Source organism: Pseudomyrmex gracilis, unplaced genomic scaffold, assembly GCF_002006095.1.
Source record: "Pseudomyrmex gracilis isolate BER0280 unplaced genomic scaffold, ASM200609v1 scaffold_108, whole genome shotgun sequence".
Classification (NCBI taxonomy): Eukaryota; Metazoa; Arthropoda; class Insecta; order Hymenoptera; family Formicidae; genus Pseudomyrmex; species Pseudomyrmex gracilis.
Genome location: NW_018020692.1, coordinates 238650 through 259893, shown reverse-complemented (window position 1 = coordinate 259893; position 21244 = coordinate 238650). Strand labels below are relative to the sequence as shown.

Genomic DNA, 21244 nt, shown 5'->3' with positions numbered 1-21244 from the left:
TGTGAAGATTCGCGCGTAACGAGATGCGCATTTTTGCAAGCGTCACGCGCGTAAACGTGCTCTTTAAATAATGGAAAACTTGATTACGAAATTTCCGTAACATCGGCACAACGCGAGAGATTGCGCATTAAACGGTACGCGGCACACGCGTCGGCTTACGTGTGTCGTGCGAAATTCTGCATTTACGGGCACTTCTGTGCCGCCGTCGCGTAATAATGAAAATTGCTGCAATTATTCCCATGCGTTCATATTTGCGACTGTGCAAGTACATATGAATAGTATGTATGTACATATTATTTGCTTTAGCGCACCGCGCATTGTTTGTTTCGTGTGTACTACTGTCGGTGATAGGATATACGCCGATGCAACGTGTGTACAATGTTGCACGCGTGTAACACGTAGTTTTAAAAACCGCAAAAATGCGGAATATTGAATTAATTATTATTGTATTATTTATTGTTTATTACATTTTTATTTATTCGCCGACATATCTCTCTCTCTCGTCGCCCATATATATTAAATCATACTTTTCCGATTATGGTTTGATTAAACAACTTTGTATGCAACATAATTGTTTTTATATTTTGTTTATGCAACTGTTTTTCATTACGCAATGTATACTTGCAATGTTTTTTTTTTTTTTTATTCCTGTGAATATATCTAATTTCTGTAAACTTACCGTAAGACACAGCTTCATCGCGTGTCTCGATCTTTCTTTGTAACAAGTCGAGCAGAAGAAAACTCTAACCAAGTTCCAACTTTCGACGAGGTTATCCTCGTCGGGCGCGCGCGTCGGCGAGATGTTATTCCGACCTTAATTACTGCACGCTGCAGCGTTTCTGCCGCAAATGTCAAATGCAAAGTTCCCGTGCGTTGTTTTGAAAGCTCTGGCGCGCCCGCAAAAGTTCGGTCAGGCACGAAAAACTGCGCGCGATCGTGAAACAACGCGAATTACCTCGCGCATCCGAAAAGAGCTTGCGGGCGCGATTGTGTAACGTGCAAACTATCGATCGCGGGGATGCAACTTCTCGGGAAATACCATCGCACAATGCGTGGCCACCGAAATCCAACTACCTACCGTCGCCGATCCACGCGAGATTTATGGTAGCTTCTCTGACCTTTACGCTCTTACTCTGTGCTCCGAATTCTCATGTTAATAAGCAAGAGGAACAACGATACCTATGAAATATTTACTAAAGTATTATTTTTTCTCTTTCACAGCGGCGTTATGAAAACTTTCGAATTATTTTATGACAAATACGTAGTGATTCCGTTCTTTCTTTGCAGCGACTATAAAAATCAGTTCGAAAAAAAAACAATTAAACAAATCGCGATGTAATTTCTTATTCTTTTGTATTGTTTTGTATTGTTTTATGTGCGATTAATCAAGCTAGTGTATCTTGTTTCAAATTCTGAAAAATCGCGTGAGTTAAATCTAAAAAAAAATCACCTTTTCATTGATATTTTTTAGCAGACCTTATTAACCTAATTTAAAAATTTAAAGGTTTTTTTTAAAGATATAAACAATAAGGGCAATTAATGCTGTGAATATGAAGCAAAATTTTGATATAACGACGGAATGTTTTATGAAATTAAATATATATATACGTATATATATATATATATATATATGTATATATATAGTGTTAACTAAGCAAAGTATGTTCAACGATGACAATTTGAATATATTTTACTTGCAATTAATATTGAAATACAAATATCCGTAATTCGTTATGCAAATTTACATTTCCATTTAATTTGCAAGGGTCGTTTTCTTCGTGCGGCTCGTCGCGATTTATTAAATGCGATCCGGTTTCGCGCTAACGAAACCTTTCCGCCTGCGTGAAGCGATAAAGTTTCCTCAGCTTAAGCGCGTGTGTAAATAATGCGTGAATATTGCGATGCGCATCGCGAAAATTGCGCGGCTGCTGCTACGTCGTCGAACGCGCGGAAAAGCCGGAATTGAACGCGCGCGCATGCATTCTCGTACACGAGCACGCACGTACACACACCTGCCTCACTTTCTGCGCCCTAATTGCATTCAGCCGCGATATATGTATATACACGTACAAACGTACAACCACGTTGCGGCGAGTTCTCTAAGTGCATTGCGCGAGCTGTAGCGACGTTCTCGCGTTACGCCTGTTCGAAATAACGAATATCGTTGCGGCAGTATCGTCGCGGATGTCCTGCTTGGTTGTTATCGATATCAGAACGACGACAAGCGGATATTTTTACCATCGACGTTGACGCTTCTTTTTCCTCGATTTCGTTGTCGAACCCCTCGCGGAACGACGATGTCGGGAGGTCGTCGATCGATCGCGCGAAATTTGGAGAATATGCCATTTTCCCCGTGTGTTCCCGTGTGTTTGCTGGAGCTTAATTCGATCTCTGTGTATGTGTGCGCGCATACACATAGGATATTCATAGGCCGGGCGCTTTCCCGTGCATGCTCTTTGTAACGAGCCATGCACGCCTATACGTACGCTCTCGACGTCGATCGTCGAATAAGTAGATTACTCGTGGAACGTAAATTATGGAAAACGATGACGCTTTGCGATCACTTTTCTGCAAAAAAAACTGAAAAACGCATGTATCTTTGTCGGACACCGCAAACGCAGCGTCGGAAGACAAATATAATAAAGACGAGAGAAACCACGTTTCGCGACAAATTGCGACGAATAAATGAAAATAGACGGAGGGAAAATAAAAAAACGATAATGACATAATAGACATTCGGTTATTTGTATTGTCACTTTTGCGTAACGCGGTATATACATGTATGTGTAATTTTAACATTAATTTAAACAGAATGAGAAGAATGTTCGTGGTACTGCCGCAGAGCAAATTTTGCAAATTGTTTTATCTGTATATACGTAAGTAAATATTTGACGTCTGACATTTGATAAATATTTAATAAACAATTTCCCGGATTAACGTGGCGCATATTAAAACGTTTCATTCTCTTCTTAAATGTCAGATGTCTCTGTGACTTCTCTCTTTTCTGCATCAATTTAGTTGGCGGCGGATGTGCAATTCCAATCTCGAATAGCGATAACGCGCCGGCGAGCACGTCTGCGAAATTCGACCCGCCCGATTAACGCAGTCAGGATACGATTGGCGCGTGTGTGTTACGAATTGGGTACAAAAGCCTCGTTTTCGAGCACGAATGAACCCCGCTAAGCAAAGTAATTAACCCTTAGTTAGACCGATGCTATATATTCGGATTCGTGAGTTGCTTTAAAGGTGCTTTTAAAGCCGAAAGAGCGCGACACGAAATGTGTGTCAAGAGCTTTGCGATACATGCACGTGACTTTCACATTTGGGGCGTTATTAAATTTGAGTACAAGCCGATCAAGTTGCACAAGCTGCGCGTTGCAATAATTTATGAATCCGGTTATAAATACCGCGACGTTTCGAGAGCTTCAATCTTACTGACAATCGTGATGCTTTTCAATCATTCCATTACGTAACTCTCGCACGGCTATTGGCAGCCGCAACGGGAAAATGATTCCTATTCGTGATAGAATCAATTTTATGAGGTTTCCGGAATCGCACTTAACAAAAAATTAATAAATCTCCGGTATTTTACTCTTCTCCGGGAATATAACAGAAATTTAATAACTGACCGCGCAGACAATTTTCTAGTTATTACTTACGCTTGTTCCCATTGCCTTGACGCAATCGTAAAATATTTCAAATGTAATTTCAACACGGAAGCGAAATAGAAAAAATTCCATTTAGAATTATAAATATATATCAAAATTTAATTTGAAATAAAAAAAGAAATTTATCTCAGCTCAAAGTAATAGCAATAGCAATACATCTTTTATTATGTCGCGTATATATGATGATGTCGTATGCATTATCCGTGCGTTTATATTAAATTCAATGACCTTTAAAAATATTTGGCTTATTTTCCTCGATATATATCTTCAAATATTCAATTTTCAAATATCATTACTTCTTGAATTTTCTATATTCTCAGGTCAAGTCACTCCCGCGAGAGGTCACGATATATTACGTTATTAAATTTTATAAAAAAAAAGCGCATATAATCCACATATCGATATCAAACGTTCACATTAAAAAATTCAAGTTTTTTTTTGTCTTTCTTGTCACAAATTTACAAGCATGTTTAATATGTATTTAAATGTATCGGAATGATTCCACATCGTCCCGGAGACGTCTATCGCATTATTTTACACGCGAGAATTCGAACTGCCGGCAATGGGAAGCGCATCGGCAGGAAGCGCGTGCGACATTGTGCGAGAGCGACACACGATGTGGGTCAAATTTACTCCAAGGATGACGTTTATACTATCGGGTAACGACTACGTCCCTGTGCTGCGTCCCTCTGGAAAGTGGGACGTCTTTAAATATGGGTCAAGGTCTTTCATTCTCTCTCTCTGTCTCTCTTTCTCTTCTCGCTGTCCCTTTTGCGAACAATCCCGTTTCGTAAAGCTCGTTCGCGACTAATTGCGCGAGATTCTATCTCACTCTCCCCTTCTTTTGCTCCCGTTCTTTCTGCACGCGCGATTGATCGCGCCTGCTATTATAATTCCCCGTAGCCGACAAAGTCAGCTTTTTACTGAAGCGCGATTTATAATCAGACATTCTTCCGATCGTATTATTTGTCAAAAATTCCGACCGCGTCTCGACGGAGTAAATATCTGATTTGCATCAACTAAATCTCGAACAATGCATTTAGAGCAGCTTTAAAAGAGCTTATGTCTGCGCTTATAACGGCGATAATTAGCTCCGACATCATTGGTCCATTTAATCCTCGTTCACGCGTTGTTTGTGTTGCAAAAGAGATCTCGAGAAAGAAAGAAGGAGACAAGAGAAAACGCTGAGTCAACTTTCACTGAAAAACTTTTGATCCTCTTTTACTTTCTGATAACGGTGCATTGCGATCTTAAATTTCGCAGCGTTGAACCAACTAGTAACTTTTCGCTTCATTTTTAAAAGTAATCAACAGTATTTATTTCTACAGTAATTTTTCTATTTATAAATAATTATACCACTAGTTCACATACACGGTATCAAAAAAAAACTTTAACACAGTCAAGGTGCGAAAAAAGATTAGGTCAATCTGAACAGAAAAGTCATTTATCATTTTATGCAAAATTTGCAATATTTCTTGAGTTATTCATTAAATGTGAGTCAATTAGCGCGTGTGGGAAGCAAGTGATTCGATACGTGTGCATAAATTTTCAGTTGTAAAAAACCTAGCTTATATTGTGCAAAGTAACAAAGAGGCGAAACAAACAAGCGAGCGGTATGTGTGACACAGTTTCTCGCGATCAGCTGATTGTCACAAATGAAAATCATAGACGCCTACAGAGTCCGGACCAATTGCTTCCCACACGTTCACATTCAATAATCCATTAACTCAATAAATAATGAATTTTGCAAAATGATAAATATGTTTTCTGTCCAGATTCTGACCAAATTTATCGTCTCTATCCATTTATTTTCTATCTATTTTCAAACATGTATGTTATATAAAAATATACATATATATATTTTAATTTTATATAATTTTATAATGTAAATGAAAAATCTGTTTTATACACGTATATAGATCGAAAATAGGTAATATACAAGATATAAAATGTCCGTGTTACAAGAAATTGCATTATCACCGCGAACTCTTGCACGCTAAGCGATCCGATCGATTTTTATACATTTTTGTTGGCAGAATACGTGTTTCTTTTCACATTGGCGAAGATTCAACGTTGGTGCCAATATTTTACATCACGATGCATTAACGAAGGAAGCTGCGGATTGTATTGATTATTGGCATCCTCTTGATATTTTCTCCGTCTTTGATATCCGTTTCTTCTCGAAGTCTTAACCCCCTGACTTCGTGTTCTCGGAAATATTGCGTTGTCCGAGAAAATCTGAAGTCCTTCAAGATAATTCCGTTTTACGAAGCAATTAGCCGACCTCGTCCAATCAACGCGGTCGAACTAACGGAAACGTTATGGGTTCTTCTCTATTATAGCAGTTTATACCGTCCAAAAAGATTTCCTCGAGCCATCTCATTCCGTGATAAAAATCACACATGCACATAAAAATGATTATATGTGTCACTTGAAAATTTTTAAACGTAAAAAATACATGTGTCAATTTTTTCTAAATTTTTCAAATTTTGATTTAATTTTGAAAGTAAATTCTGTTATTATTTTAATACCTTACGATACATCAATAACTTTTTTGTGCTCGAGCTCTTCGGCATTAAAAGCTGAATAACAAGATTGCGATGAGTACCGACCATATTTTACGAAGTACAAATTACTTTCGTGTAATCTCATCGAGTCTGACTAAGAAACCACCCAAATGAGATTCACTACGGACTTGTAGTAACTGTAGTAGATTGTGAACTAAGGAGGATGAAATTTTCTTGCAGTACATGACGGAGAAGATGGGCGGAGCGGAAGGGACAAAGCTTGACGTCGACTTTGTGGATATGGAGAGGGTGAGTGTTTGATATTTTTGCGCCCCGTGCCGGTTTTGTGAGTGAAGAGAAAAGCGCCACTTTACATTTTTACACGACTTTCTCTGTCACAAGAATGACCTACACGTGATCTATGCGACGGTTTTATTGCAGAATTTTTAAGACTTAATCCCGTTTCTTTTTCGCTTCGCCTTATCAATTACCGGTCACGAGCGCCAGTTAGTTTTTTTTTTTTTTTTAATTGTAATACATTTGAGATTTTGGATTTTTTCTCGTGAATATTGCAATTGTACGAATTCTTTCTTTTAAATTGCTTCTAATTTCTTCGTAATTACAAATTGTCCACGTATCCATTACACATCCGTTTAATCGGTTTTCAGAGTTAATCTGGATTTTAAGTTTTTTGCATAAAAGAAAAATTTTTTTTATGATAAGGTTTCTACTTCGAAGCTTCTTTAAGAGAAGCTTCGCACAAGTTGAGTTCGCATTCGGAAAAAAACAGTAAAAAATAAAAGAATTTCTGTTCATCTCAAACGTTATTCAATGAAACGATATCTCTGAAGAAAGAATATAACGGTTTTCTCTATACCGAGAATTTTTGTTTTATTAAATTTCACATTTCTCTTTGCAAGAGGAACAATAGTGAAGTTTAAATGTTTCGCTTTGTGACGTTCGTTCTCGATAGTTAATAAACTTCCAAGCTTTACGAAGAATTTTTTTTTTTGCGTTCTCAGTAAAGTAATAAATTGACAATAAGAGGCAACAGTTATACACGTGAAAACATGTCACACACAGAAAACGGACGTAACCTGCGAGCTGGTTGAGGAACTTCAGATGAAGACAAAAGAGTTTCTTCAGCCGAATCCGACAGCAAGAGCGAAGATGGCCGCGGTCAAGGGTATCAGTAAGCTCAGCGGTCAGGCAAAGGCTTCCACTTATCCTCAACCGGAAGGTGTACTCGGCGATTGCATGCTCACTTACGGCAAAAAAATGGGCGAGGACAGCATTTTCGGTACGCGCAATTTCGAAAGTTTTTGAAAAAAAAAACCGAACACTACTAACAAGAAATTTAATTAATCTTTTCCCATAGTTTTATTTATCTACAAATAATTTTTTTCTAAAGATTTCGACAATTTTAGTTTTTTTTTTTTTGAATTAGACAATTATTTTTTCTAGACATATTCCTGTGAAAGGATATCACGTTAAAAACCGAAACATTTCTTATATTCCAAATTTTTTTTTCCACGTAACAGTTTACTGGCAGAAATAAGAATTTAATAATCGAGACGTTTTTTGCAAAATAATTTTGCATATTGTGCTTCCTCGGATTTATTGATGTTCTCGAATGTGATTTTGTGAAAGTTTGTATCTAAAGTGGAAGATCGATAGAACGCGAGACGACGTCTGAGCGGGAAAATCTTCATTATATTTAACCTTCAGTCTTTCTTATCAAATACTTGCAGCTCAAAGTCTCATTGAAATGGGCGAAGCTATGAAGCAGATGGCGGACGTCAAGTATTCGCTGGACGACAACATCAAGCAGAATTTCCTCGAGCCGTTGCATCATTTGCAAACCAAGGATCTCAAGGAAGTGATGGTACGGTTATTGGCGAATTGTGTTGTGTGTATTCTAGGCGCGCGTCGTGACAAGCTCACTTGTTACTTCCTCGCGCTTCCACAGTCGGGCATGTTCGATTCGCTCTGATTTGTTGTTTCAGCACCACCGGAAGAAACTGCAAGGCCGCAGGCTGGACTTCGATTGTAAGCGAAGACGTCAGGCGAAAGGTATATTCAAAGTTTTACTCCGCATATGTCACTTTCTCTCTCTCTCTTTCTCTCTCTCTCTCTCTTTCTATTTCTCTTTTTCTCTCTCGCTTCTCTCATCTCGAGTCCTCTCGCGCGCGCGTTCGCGTTCTTATTATTGATTTAAACAGGAGAGTGAACGACGTCGTCGCACAACACGTGTCCTTGCACGAACACGTCGCTCACCGTGTACGCTCTCGCGACTTGAAGAGTCAACATAAAAAAACCATCAATATGGAACTGGTAATGTTTACGGGATATAAACTAACGACGGTAGATTTCGTTTTCCGACAGCGCGGAAATGCAGCGCGGTCGTGATTTTTCCCGGACAACGATGTCGTAAAAGAGAAGCGCGGGAAACGACATTACGCGGCGATGCCTCTAAAATGGCAAGAGGTCGCGAGAGTACGGCGAAATCGTCATTTTTGCGGAGATAAAGGTGTCAGCGAAGCGGGGAGAATAAATTTCCGATATGCGGGACGAAAAAAATGGCACAATTGCGCGAAAATGGCACAAATGCGAAATTCTCTTTTTCCTGTTGCGGCAAACAAAACGCCTTAAAATAACGCGATATACCTTCAGTAAACAAAAAATCACGAGGTATGTAGCCACAAGAAATATTCATTTTTAAATTTTCAAAATTTTTCACTTGTGGCGTTTTATTGAATCACTTTATCTTTTAAACCTTCTGCATTTAATTTGGATTAATATCTCTTCGTACCGCGCTTCGCGTCAGTGTGTCGTTTTGGTACTTGCCGTGTCAATTAAAAAAACACGCGATTGAACGATTTTTCAACCTTCGATCTTTCGGTAGTTTTTGTTTCGACTTCTCACTTACATCTTCTTTCAGCATCTTTTGTTTTCTGATAATTCGCTGGTGGAGTTTTTAAGCTCTTTTATACGAAAGGCGGCTTCACTTTTCATTATCGGCATGCGCGTGAGAAAATAGTATCATGTTCCGTAGATGTTCTCGTCCTCTTGGAATAGCGCGTTGTTGTTACGATAAAGTCAAGTTGCATGAGCAGAGATACGCATGACGCAACTCTTGTTTTTATAGAAATAATAGGAAGAAGATCTCTTGCTCGCGCATGCTGCTGAGCGCAATCAACTAGAATAACAAATCAGTGTTACACATCGTGGATCGGAAAATAGAGCGAAGAGAACATCTTTCTTTAATCTACACGAAGAAGAGATTTAAGTTTCGCATCGTTATCGCTTGTTGCTGTTCAAATTGTATTAACGAAAACAAGCAAAGAAACATCCACTCTTCTTATTTATATCTTGCAGTTTATGTAAATATTAAATGTATGCAACAGCTTACGTTATATTAATTTATATTATATTAATTTGTGTAAATTTGTACAAAATATGTTCTTTAGAATTAAAAGACATGATTTTTCTAACACCACGATGGCGGATATTTTCAGTCCCACGTGTCGTCGTCGTGATCTAGTCGCGTTATGATGATTTATCTTGAACTTATTTTTGTCTTTTTCTGATTATTTATTTGTACGATTTACTTGTCTCTTTGTTGATACTCACTGAATTATTTATTAGTCATGGGGAAGAGATCTAGCAGTCCGCACTTTGGAAGTCCAGCGAGATCGAACACTTCGTCACCGCATGTTGGTACGGTGACTTTCGTTGTGCGTTTTCAAAACCTGTTGTTCACGTTTTCTTGAAATTTATTACTCATTACCCTTATTTTATTTATTGTTGATTTGTGTACTTTTTTCTTCCCTCCTTTCCCGCTCGTAAAAAATTTCCATGAAATTTTTACGAAGAATTGAATGTAATCTATCTTTGAACAATATAAAACGCGTCCAAAAAGTATTTAAAAAATTTAAATAAGCTTTTTAGACTCTCTAGCGTTGTCAAGTCCGCGCCATTGTTAGCTTTAGAAATGTTAATTCTAGTATTATATTCAAGGTATTATTTGCAACAATGCTTTCAGACACGCTTTCTGACAGATGTCGGAAGTAGCTACGCATGCGCGCTCGTGAAATTATAATTTAGCGGCCTGTTCTTGCGTCGAGTAGTTTAAGCATTTAGATTTTAGGCAACCCAAAGTAGTGCAACTGTGTTTTAATACGTCGGCGGGGCAACCGTTTGCGAACAGGTTCTCACGTTTCAGACGACGAGATTCGTCAGGCCGAAGAGAAGTTCGCGGAGAGTCTTCATCTTGCGCAGATGGGCATGTTCAATTTGTTGGAGAACGACGTGAGTTGTTGTCGTCGTTAATCGGAAACGCGCGCAAAAAAAAAAACGGCGCGGTGAGGAGAGAATTTTATGTCGTTCTTTTTGTAGGTGGAACAAGTAGCGCAATTGGCAACCTTCAGCGAGGGTCTCCTCGATTATCATCAACAGTGCACTGAGATCCTCAGAACGTTAACGGAAACACTTCTGGAGAAGTACGTACTCGAGATCGTACGGTTACCAAATTTTTTTTATTGTCAAAACGTTAAGACGTACTTTAAAAAAATAATACTCACTTGCGAGATCAAATTATCTATTACGTGATTTCTTTGATTGCATTGCGTTAACCTTTTGGAGAAATTTTATATTTATAACTTCATTTATCTGTTCCTGGAATAATGTTATGCATGGACGAATCTGCGATTGTTCTTCAGGAAAGAAGAGGCGGCGAACCGGCCGAAGCTGGAATTCGTACCGAAGACGCTGGCGGACCTGCACGTGGAGAGCTCATTGCCGATGTCGGACCACATGAACGGTGGGAACTTCTCTCTTCACGGTAAAACGCATTTCACAGATACTCCAACACAGAACGCGACGACACTCGGGTGGTCTGGCTGTCTAACTGTTCCTCCCGTATTTTATATTCTTTCTCTTTCTCTGTCATGCCGGTGTTTACCTTTCAACCCCTTTATTTTACTTGATACACCACACTGATCACAATATATTGCATTCTTCTGTCTTTTACGCCATATGGAGCGTTTCCCCGGGCTATATATCGTATGATGTTGAATATCTTCCTGTGTTTCGTTCTCTCGCACGTACAATCCTTACTATGCACTTGTCTCGAATGTAACCAGGATACCACGAGCCACCTAATTTTTCTTTCTGAAATGTTTCTTTTTTCCCCTTATTTGTCTAACGTCAGCCGAGTTATTTTATGGTTTCGATTTTTGATATTTAAATCTCGAACAAATTGCAATTAAAAATTAATCTTATTGGAAATCGATAATTTGTCGCATAAAGAGAACGGAAATAGTTTTTTTTTTATTTCACACGAATTAACGTACACGAAAAAAAAAAAAGTTTTGCTATTACACGACCAGCAAAAACCAATTTGTCGAGTGTATTGAAGTTTTGTTTTGTCAATAAAAATCTCAATAGACTCGGTAAAGTTTTTTTTGCTGGTCACATAGTGATTCTGTTAATTTCTTGCTAATCTAGCAAATCTTTGTTTTCCATGTATAACATTGTTTATTGAAACGTCAGCCTTACTTGAAGAATTAATGGAACATCGATACGTTATTTAGATTAGAGTTTCTGGAAGATAGTGGGTCTTCGCGCGGGACTCAACAGATACATTCATCTTGCTGTCAATTAGACACTGACGTGTCGAACATTAATGCTTTTAGTCTCGACCCCCGCGATTTCGCGCAAAAACACATACACACGCACACAAACACGCACACTCTTATCACACTCATTACTCTTCCTCCGATCGTGCTCTGTGTATAATGTGGTATACCTGAATGTCTGTCCTTCTGACACAATACAGGGGCAAGTCGAGCCGGCTCTCCGACTCATGCGGACGGGAAGCGCTCGCAGCTCGAGCTATTTCCGGCCGGAAACCCGCCACAATCTGCCAATGGTAAACTTTGCATGGGGGTTTCCTTCTCTTTCTCTCTTTATCTCTGTCTCTGTCTCTCTCTCTCTGTCTCTCTCTCTCTCTCTCTCTTTCTCTCTCTCTCTCTCTCTTTCTCTCTCTCTCTATTTCTCTCTCTTTTGCTCTCTCTCTTTCTCTATTTCTCTCTAACAAACAAGGGACGATTCCCTTCCGAGAGCGGTTGCACCAACCGTTACGCTATTAAGGTCCGCTTAATGCTGACCGTAATTGCTAAAGTTACTTAGTCTATCTAACAGTAGCAATCTGGAATTCGAACATCAAATCCCTTATCGGAATTGGCGATCATTAGGACATCAATGATCGGAGTTGGTGCGATCGGTCCCGTGTGCAACTTTCTGTTTCGTTTTTTTTTCTTTCGATTTTCTTTCGAGATTAACCACCGCGCTTTCTCGTGTCACCATGCTGACGACCAATCACTATGCACGTTTGTTAGATAGTGCCTTGCCACCCTGTGCCGTAGAAGAAGAAAATTGCGTTAAATAGTTTTTAAGTGATTGAATAATTTGCAACAAGAAAGAAAAATATAATGTTTGTTTAGTTCACATTTGAATTTGACATTAAAATATTAATTTGTATCTTGCTGCAGAAATTCCAATTAATTTGTTTTACAGCTTCTATTGTTACTTAAATATTGGTTTGTTTGTTTGTTTTTTTTTATCGAGGAGTTTAGTATATTTTGTCACGCTTTCCTCGAGCGCACATTGTGCGCGATGTTATTTTGTTTTTGCATTTAGAAAGAGATCGACACGCTGTCGCTGCTTTGTCCGACACGATGTGATTTCCACGCGCGAAACAGCCCGCGATCGCTAGAGCGGTCAGATATATTTTTGTAGTTTTGAACGTGTGTGATACAACTAGCAATCACCGCAAGACGTGTTCTTGTCAGATTTTCCACTTTTAGTAGTTTTTAGCACACTCGTGCCGACTTATTTTCAGCTTCGCCTTTGCCCTCGCCGAGCAAATCACCAGCGAGGACGCCGATGACACAAAGAACACCATGCTGCACAGCCCTCTACGATTTCGAACCCGAAAATCCCGGTGAACTTGGGTTCAAGGTAAGTCAAAAGAATTCTCTTGTTCTAAACAAACGTTTGAAGTTTTTCCCAAGCGCGTTTTTTTACACACTTTTTTTCTTCTCCCTTCATTGTCTTCTCACAGACAATCGATAAGCGTCTTAATAATCGGTTTTTGCTCTCGCAGGAGAACGAGACGATTACCTTGACCCAGAAGATCGACGAGAATTGGTTCGAGGGGCGCACCGTGGACGGTCGTACCGGCTACTTCCCCGTGTCCTACGTGCAGGTCGTAGTGCCATTACCCTAAGAGGACGCCGCGCATCTCGAAGCCAAAGAGCCTGTATATTCGTTCACTAGCGTCTACCATTACAGGATTATTATTCTACTCTCCAGCTAGCCTAAAAATCTAGACAGACCCCTCCTATCTTTCGACAACCCTGTTCTTACCTTAATATCTATAATATCGTCACTATTTTTGCGTTTGCGTTGTCTCGAAGGCTTGTGTCCAGGACGCGCGATTCGAGTTTCTCTATTCCCCTTTTTTCCTCGCCCTACACAGAGAGAAGACCCTTTCCTCGAACCCGAGAATAGCCTCTATTACGCATGTTAATGTACATATACAATGTTATAGTGTATTTTATCGACGTAAGGACCTTCGCGTGCGCAAACACACATGGTACACATACATACATTTATCACACAATTATACACACAAACACACGAATGTATATCCAAGAATTATGTGCATAGATACATATAGATGTGTTACACGTTTATCACACGAAACGCGTGATATTTTAACACACACGAATATAATATACATGACAAACACATCAAAGTACCTACAATAGCAGTTCACTGTCAAGGGCGGCTCTCTCCTCATCTTTTTTTTTTTTTTTTTTTTTACATTCTCCATTTCACCTCTCGTCTCGGAGAGACGCTTTCGGAATATTTTCACCGCAGAGTTCGAGTGCACAAAAGAGTAAAGACCGAGCGTGGGGTGAATTGATTGCGGTGGAGCGCGAATTTTCCGATAGTTTTTCGCCTCTAGGGGTTTTTTTTTCGAATTCGTTTTACTCCCGAAAGCGCTACGTAACGTTCCGGTAATGAGAGCCAAATCTCGGCGTTTGTCTCTATTCCAAATATTTGGAATAGAATAATTCTATTGTACTTCGTCCTCGCATCGTGTATCACGTGGGTTTCGAAATGGAGTAAGATTGCTTCGGGGAATTGGGAAGGAGAGAGGAAGAAGAGAAGATTTAATAGTTCGTTAGTGAACAAGTTTTAAGTTTGGCTAACGTTAATCTCCCGGTTTCAACTTTCTCTCTTAGCTCTTAACTTGTAAGGTAGTTAATAAAGAAATTATGAAACATTTTTAGATGTAATTTGAACTATGAAATATGTATACGAAGCGTCGTCGTTTTTGAGTCTAAGAAATAAAATCATTAAGCTTCCAGTGTAAAAAACAAAAAACGATTTCGAGACTTTTCACTGATCATGTTATGCACACAAATACACACACACATGCATATATATATTTTTGATTATATTTTTATCTAATATACGACCGGAACATACGGCTGATAGAAACATTAACGGAATTTGATAAATAAACGTTGATAAAGCAATCTTACTTCATTCGCGGCTTACTCGATCACTAAATAGTCAGAAAAGTTTCTTCGTTTATTTTCTTATAAACTAAGATTGTCATTTGTCGTAATGGTGAGAGTTTGATCATTCAGTCACGTCAATAAATATATTTTGCGTTGGTCCGCGCGGCGCATCAGACTCGTTATACTCGTATAATATACTCGCATAACGATATGTAATCATTATATTGTAGCGATTGTTCATTTCCATTCCTCAATCCGAGTTCTTTCAATCGTTTTTACCGTTCTTCTTTCTTTCTTTCGTCTGCGTTCTATTCTTTTTTTTTTTTTTTTTTAATTGCTAGATGACACTAGCTAGAAGTTAGAAAATTATTACTTTATAAGATTTACTTTATAAGCATACCTCGAAAATGGCGGCGAATCTCTTCCACGAAGTCGTGATCAATTTATATTTGTACAGATAATGCTCGATATTAGCTTTTTGTTTTTCGTATCGATGATCTCGATCGATGTTTGCGGTCGAAAAACTTTCGGTGATGTTAATCATGATGAATTATTAGCAAATGTATTTATTATAATCATTGAATTATTTTTTTTTTTTATAGGATTGTAGATTCTTTTACGTGATCTCTTGTATTTCCGCATCATTAAACTTATTTTATATAATTGTAGCAAACTGATTGCAGGATAATATAGAACGTTACGATCGAAATATATTTATCAATTAGAAAAGAGACAAAAATCACATTTCTCTCTCTTGAATTTTTTATGCTAGAAATATACAAATTATATGTAAAAAAAATCAACAAATCTTCAGCTGAGATTCAAGTTCGGTAGAGAAAAAATAATTTGGTTTGAATATGAAGACGTTCCCGAAATTGCAGAATTTTGTGCAATTAAATGATAACACTTATTGAGTGTGATAAAAATCAACAAAGTTTTTTTAAAGCTACGCGAAATTACTTCGCAAAAAGCAGATAGTGCAATTTTTACGCGCTATTTTTCTTACTTTTTGTTTCATGAAATTTACATCACACACACACACACACACACACACACACACACAGCCGAAACTTTTTCGACTTTGCAACGTCAGTCGCGTAAGTTACGTAGTTCGAACTTTGCTGACGATAATTTTAAGCAGTTTTAACATAAGTTTTAAGTAATTAAGATACTTATTTAATTTGTTGTAATTTTCGCATATACAAGTTGGAAAAGACCAGACACTTAATATCGTTCTCGTCGTTGTACCGTTATCGTCAAGAGAGTAAAACGAAGAATGAGGAATAAGACTTACCGTTTGAGTTAGCATTTATTGCTTATCTCAGAAAAGACCGTGCTTACACACACAAGTACAATTACGTTTAGTACAATTTAGCGCGCGTTTTCGACAATTATAATGATTTTGCAGACCCGCGCGACCTGCGATCGTTAAGGTTTTCTCTTCCTTCCCCTTTTTGTGTGACTTCTGTACGAGAGTTCAACCGCCAGAACAATGAAAGTAATTAAGGAAACTTGGTTATTCGTTGCCACGTGGATTTTTAGGTAAAAAAAAATCTTCAAGCGATATCTGCTAAGCATAATGTATAATGACATTAGAGTATATATTACTTACACGTACATACATATTGTCGATAAGGGCGACGGTGGGAACACGACGGCTTTTTTGTTTGTTTGTCTTTTTTTTTTTTTTTTTTTTGTCATTGCTCGCGTGTTTTCATTGTTACCATTCGCGCGATCTCTCACACCGATGAAACGGATTGAGTGTTGTAAATTTGAAAAACTCAAATCCAGAATGGCAATGAACATCTTTCGACTCGAGCGAGTTTGTTAATTAGAGTAAAAAATAAATATCTAGAAAAAAACGTAGGATATAATTTTTCTATAGCTTCTCGAGATGATTTTTGGCCGTTCGTTTGAAAATCCTTCGGTATAGTAGGTAGAGATTCTCTAAAGAATAGATCTCGTAGCGTTAACGCGATTTTTAAAGTTTAGGAGAGAAGTTTCTTCACGTATAACTGTATCGCGCGATGTTATAAGCAAAAACGAACGGCTTAAAGTAGTGGATATTAATCTCTCTAACTTACATTCCTTTTTGAAATTATTATTTGAACAATATATACGCGATGTATACACATTTATAAAAGACGACATATTTTAGAGACAAGAGAATATATTTAGACGTACATTTCGAGTCGGGGGATGTTCACTTTTCAACACAAAAGCACGTTTATTTACAGCCGTCTGTACATTATTCTCTGATGGAATATGGTATCACCGATGTTATGTAAAATTTGTTCTACGTGTCACCGTCGCCAGTCGAGTCCTTACTTGAGAGAGGGACGAACTAATGTAATAACGAAGGGAAAACAAGAACCCGTGAGGGGGAAAAGCCCGCGTGAGTTTCACCTACACTATTATCGCTGTGAGATAAAAAAAAACGAAACTTCTTTCGGAAGGTGTTATCAATGCTGTGCATTTTATTAAGAGTTTAACACCATGATGTTTAGCCGGTGGGGGCGGCCACATCGCTAGACCAGTGTTTCTCAAAACGTTGCGCGGACAGATTAAGGAAATGAAAAGAGGGAGGGGCCAAAATGGAGCAAAAGTGGGAGAGGAAAAGAGGGCTATTCGCTATATTTTCGATGCGAAGCAAATTGATAAATTACTTCTCCGCTAATTAAAATGCGCGAGGCATAATATTCTCGAAATTTGTATTAATTCTTCGTTTGCGTCGCGAACGACAAAAAAAAAATCACGTGAAACCGCATTTGTTCTCGCTCCAGCAATTTTGTTCGTAACGTTCGTTTTTTGCGAAACGAAAAAAAACTCGTATCGCGCAAATGCGAATGTCGAAAATGACATCTGCATTCTCGTTTACTCGCGTGATTTGCGCACATAATCAGTATGACGAATAATCTCTGAAAGAATATCTCTAAAAAATCAAGAACAAATTATTTATTGAGCTAAAATATATATCACACATAATGATATATAATAAAATAAATATAATAGTTGAAACAATAGCGAGAATTTAATTAAAAATTTGAGATTTATTACTTTGTAAGTAGATAAAAGAATTTTTTTTCTCTTTCTTTCTCTCTTTTTTCGTCATAAGTTTTAATAAACTTAGAAGTGCGCCAAAGAAAATGTGATATATAACAAATAGAATCAAAGTAATTTAATTTTCAGCGCAAGTAATCGAGAATCAGAATTGACTTTAACTCTTTTGATCGTGATGGGATTATTTTCTGGTTGTAACAGTTGGCCGGCGATGCTTTGTCAATTAGAATGATAGCAATAAAACGCTAATTATCTTGCAGGGACGGGTGGTGAAAAACTCTTCAGAGTTTGAAGTCAATAATGTTTAGGTCTCCAATGAATAATTGTCAAAGAAATTGAAGAAAACATCTCGTATTATTGTATCAAACAAATATATACGATCATTCTCTATTCATGTGCTTTAATTACAATATATATACAATATACATTATAATAAATATATTTTTTTAAATCGAAAAATTAAAAGTCATACAAAAATTGTTTAGTAGAATATATGCAGTGCGACAGTTTAAGAAAAAACTTCAGAACCTGTTTAATTCGAAAATTAAAACAATTTTTGAATGAAATATACTTAAAAATAGTTTCCAAAGAGCTGGAGGCCTGAAATTTAAATATTTTCAGTGTTCACGTAAAAACCCGCCCCTGATCGATCGAGTTCTCGTCGATCGGCAGAGGGAGAAAACAAATTTGAGAAACACTGCGCTGGGAAGAGAGAGAAAGATATATATATATATATATTATATGCTCTATTACTATCTGTGCGAGAAGAAATCTATATTGCTGCGTGATACGTTGTTTAATTTAACAAATCGCGTCGGTCCGCACTTTGCGTTTCGATTGTTCGTGGACCGGCTCGCGCGATTATCAGAGCGCGGTAAAGAGAAAAGGCAAGATTAGCGCGATCGCGAGAGAGAATGAATTTAATGATAAATACTAAATCGGTATCTTATTCTATAAATGTTGGCTATTGTTACATGTTAAATATTGTTCGGCGGAAAGCTCGCGCGTTCTCGCCCGAAGAAAACAATGCGTTCTCATCCCCATATACATGCTGTCTCCCGTCACCTCTTTCGTAATCTTTGAATTTCGAGGCAATGTTTAAGAAATTAAATTCATCAATTCGTTCAATACTGATATCTTTTATCACACAATAAATCACTTTACACACGATATTTTATCTGCAGTGCGAGCTACTATATTTTTATTTTATATATAGACACGCGCACTTGTGAGTGAAACGTAAAAGAAACATAAAACAAAAAAGATAATATGAAATATAATTAAAAAAAATATCATAACGCGCGGTTTTTGCGGGCGAGCGCGACGAACCCTCCGCGTTCTAATTGTAATCTAACTTCTGGGGATCGAGCGGACGCGCCGGATCTACATCGATCCCCGTAAAGAAAAATCACTGAGCATCCTTGGTCATAGAGAAAGAAGCTTCTGGTTTCCTATCTCTTTCCCCATTTGTTTTATCAAGATCATCATCTTTCTCTTCTTCGTTTCCCTTTTTTTCATGCATCTTTCTCCGGATGTAGATTTTCTCTTTCCACATCGGTAAGCGTGTGAAAAATAACTCGACGACGAATCTCATGTTTCCCGGAAAGATTTTTACCTCGGGCCCTACTTATATTTTGTAAGCGCCAGAAAATCCGGGATTCGCGGGAAACACGAGTTGCGTCGCAACTCTCGTGCTGTTCCTCCTATATTGAGATAATATTTTTCTTTCTTGTTCACCTCGCACCTTTCTTATCCTTTCTCTCCCGCCTCTCACGAGCCGTTTCCGTTGACATCCCCATCTTGACGAAATGCAAAGGGGACGACCAGTGGATGCAACGCAGTGATACTTTCAGACAATACATTACGATTAATTACACTTGTATTGGTAATAAATTAATCTACTACGATTATATTGACCTCGATTTAAAAAGAAATATACAATATATATATATATACATATATATATTCGATTTCGGTCAATGCTAAATGAATTATTATAATACTAATTGAGAAATAAAGTGTGTGCTCTATGTCACTGTGTGGATTTATTTATTTCGTATTAGATATCCTCTCCAATTTCTCATCTCTCTTCATGCTTACATTTATGTACAATATTTCTTTTTTAAAAGATGTAGTGTCAGTAGGAACGACGATGTGCGGCACACAAGTTATACAGATCTACAAAAATAAACTGATAGTGAGAAACCTGAATAAACGAAGTGGTTTCCTATGAATGGTTAATCGCTGAAAACAAATCCGATTGCGAAATCGGTCGAATACGTCAGATTTAAAAAAAAAATTAATGTTACTTGTGACAAACTTTGCGATTTTGGCTATATTTATTGTTACATTATAAGTAACCTAAAATTGTTTGCAATGGTATTTACGCGACATTGAAGTGCTAGTTTCGGTAATTAGGCCGATTGAAGAAGCAGTTTTTTGAGTTTGTCAAATGTCAAAATCGTGACATTGAGTGGCTTGCTAAAGTTTTTAAGTAGTGCTCACTGTTTGTTAAAAAGATATTAACACAAAATAGTGATAATAATAGTGAACTTAATATTCACGTGGTAGATAATGAATTTTTTGTTTGCAAACATAAACACCAAGTAATAAAATAAAATTACAAATCCGAAAAGACTAAACATTCAAAAAAAAATCAAACCGAATTATTCTGCGCCGAAAATTTTACAATACAATATACAACATACACAGTAGTTTTATTTTATGAACAAACAGATTTATTTTATTGTTGTATATAGGAATGATGAGTCTCTTAGGTGATATTTTCTCTCTAAAGATTTGTAACATCTTATTATAAAATATTTTATTTGAATCTAGATTTTTTTATAATACAATGAAAGTGGTACATTCCATCTTAATACATTTACATATACTAGTGTATATCTTTCTCTATATATATGCTTAAAAGACAAACATATTTCAGTCTACATTAATGGTACTAATAGAAAGTTCTTAGTAAAAAGTTACGCTGGAACGATATTTCAACTTGAAATACTTTTTCGATGTTTTGCAAGTATATAGTTATACAGTATATTAAATTTATACATACAGCTGGTAAAAACAGTAGATATATATCTATTATTTCGATCTTATATGAGATAGAAATAACTTAAAGTATTCCAGAGAGTATTATACAGTTAAAGAAATATCAATATCACATTAGTTACGTCGAATTACTTCATACGTCAGTTCCTTATTGTAACATAAAACAAGAAATACTTTTTATTACATGCAAATAACTTGTTAAACGAAACAGTGAATGGAGATTATGGAAACTAACTTTAGTAAGACATGCGTTTGGCTAGAGGTCGGCGATGATTGGCTTGATTTATTCAATAATTACTCCTTTATTATATGTAGTAGAAAAAAATGGTTCAGGAAAATGGTTCTT

At 37.3% G+C, this 21244-nt stretch overlaps 1 protein-coding gene across 5 annotated transcripts in view; it reads left to right on the top strand.

The window, feature by feature from the left end:
* LOC109856139 (endophilin-A) overlaps positions 1-17712 on the top strand; it is a 28590-nt gene extending 10878 nt beyond the window's left edge. For 3 of the 5 annotated variants that reach the window (XM_020431086.1, XM_020431087.1, XM_020431088.1), the window contains 10 exons: positions 6416-6484; positions 7259-7475; positions 7927-8060; positions 8182-8248; positions 10386-10486; positions 10574-10677; positions 10897-10997; positions 12015-12107; positions 13080-13198; positions 13344-17712. In XM_020431086.1, coding sequence (XP_020286675.1) covers positions 6416-6484; positions 7259-7475; positions 7927-8060; positions 8182-8248; positions 10386-10486; positions 10574-10677; positions 10897-10997; positions 12015-12107; positions 13080-13198; positions 13344-13466 — 1128 coding nt within the window. In that variant the 3' untranslated portion in view covers positions 13467-17712. Of the gene's footprint in view, positions 1-6415; positions 6485-7258; positions 7476-7926; positions 8061-8181; positions 8249-10385; positions 10487-10573; positions 10678-10896; positions 11019-12014; positions 12108-13079; positions 13199-13343 lie in introns of all 5 variants that reach the window. The other 2 variants (XM_020431089.1, XM_020431090.1) reach the window with 2 other exon arrangements.
* The last annotated feature ends 3532 nt before the right edge of the window (positions 17713-21244 follow it).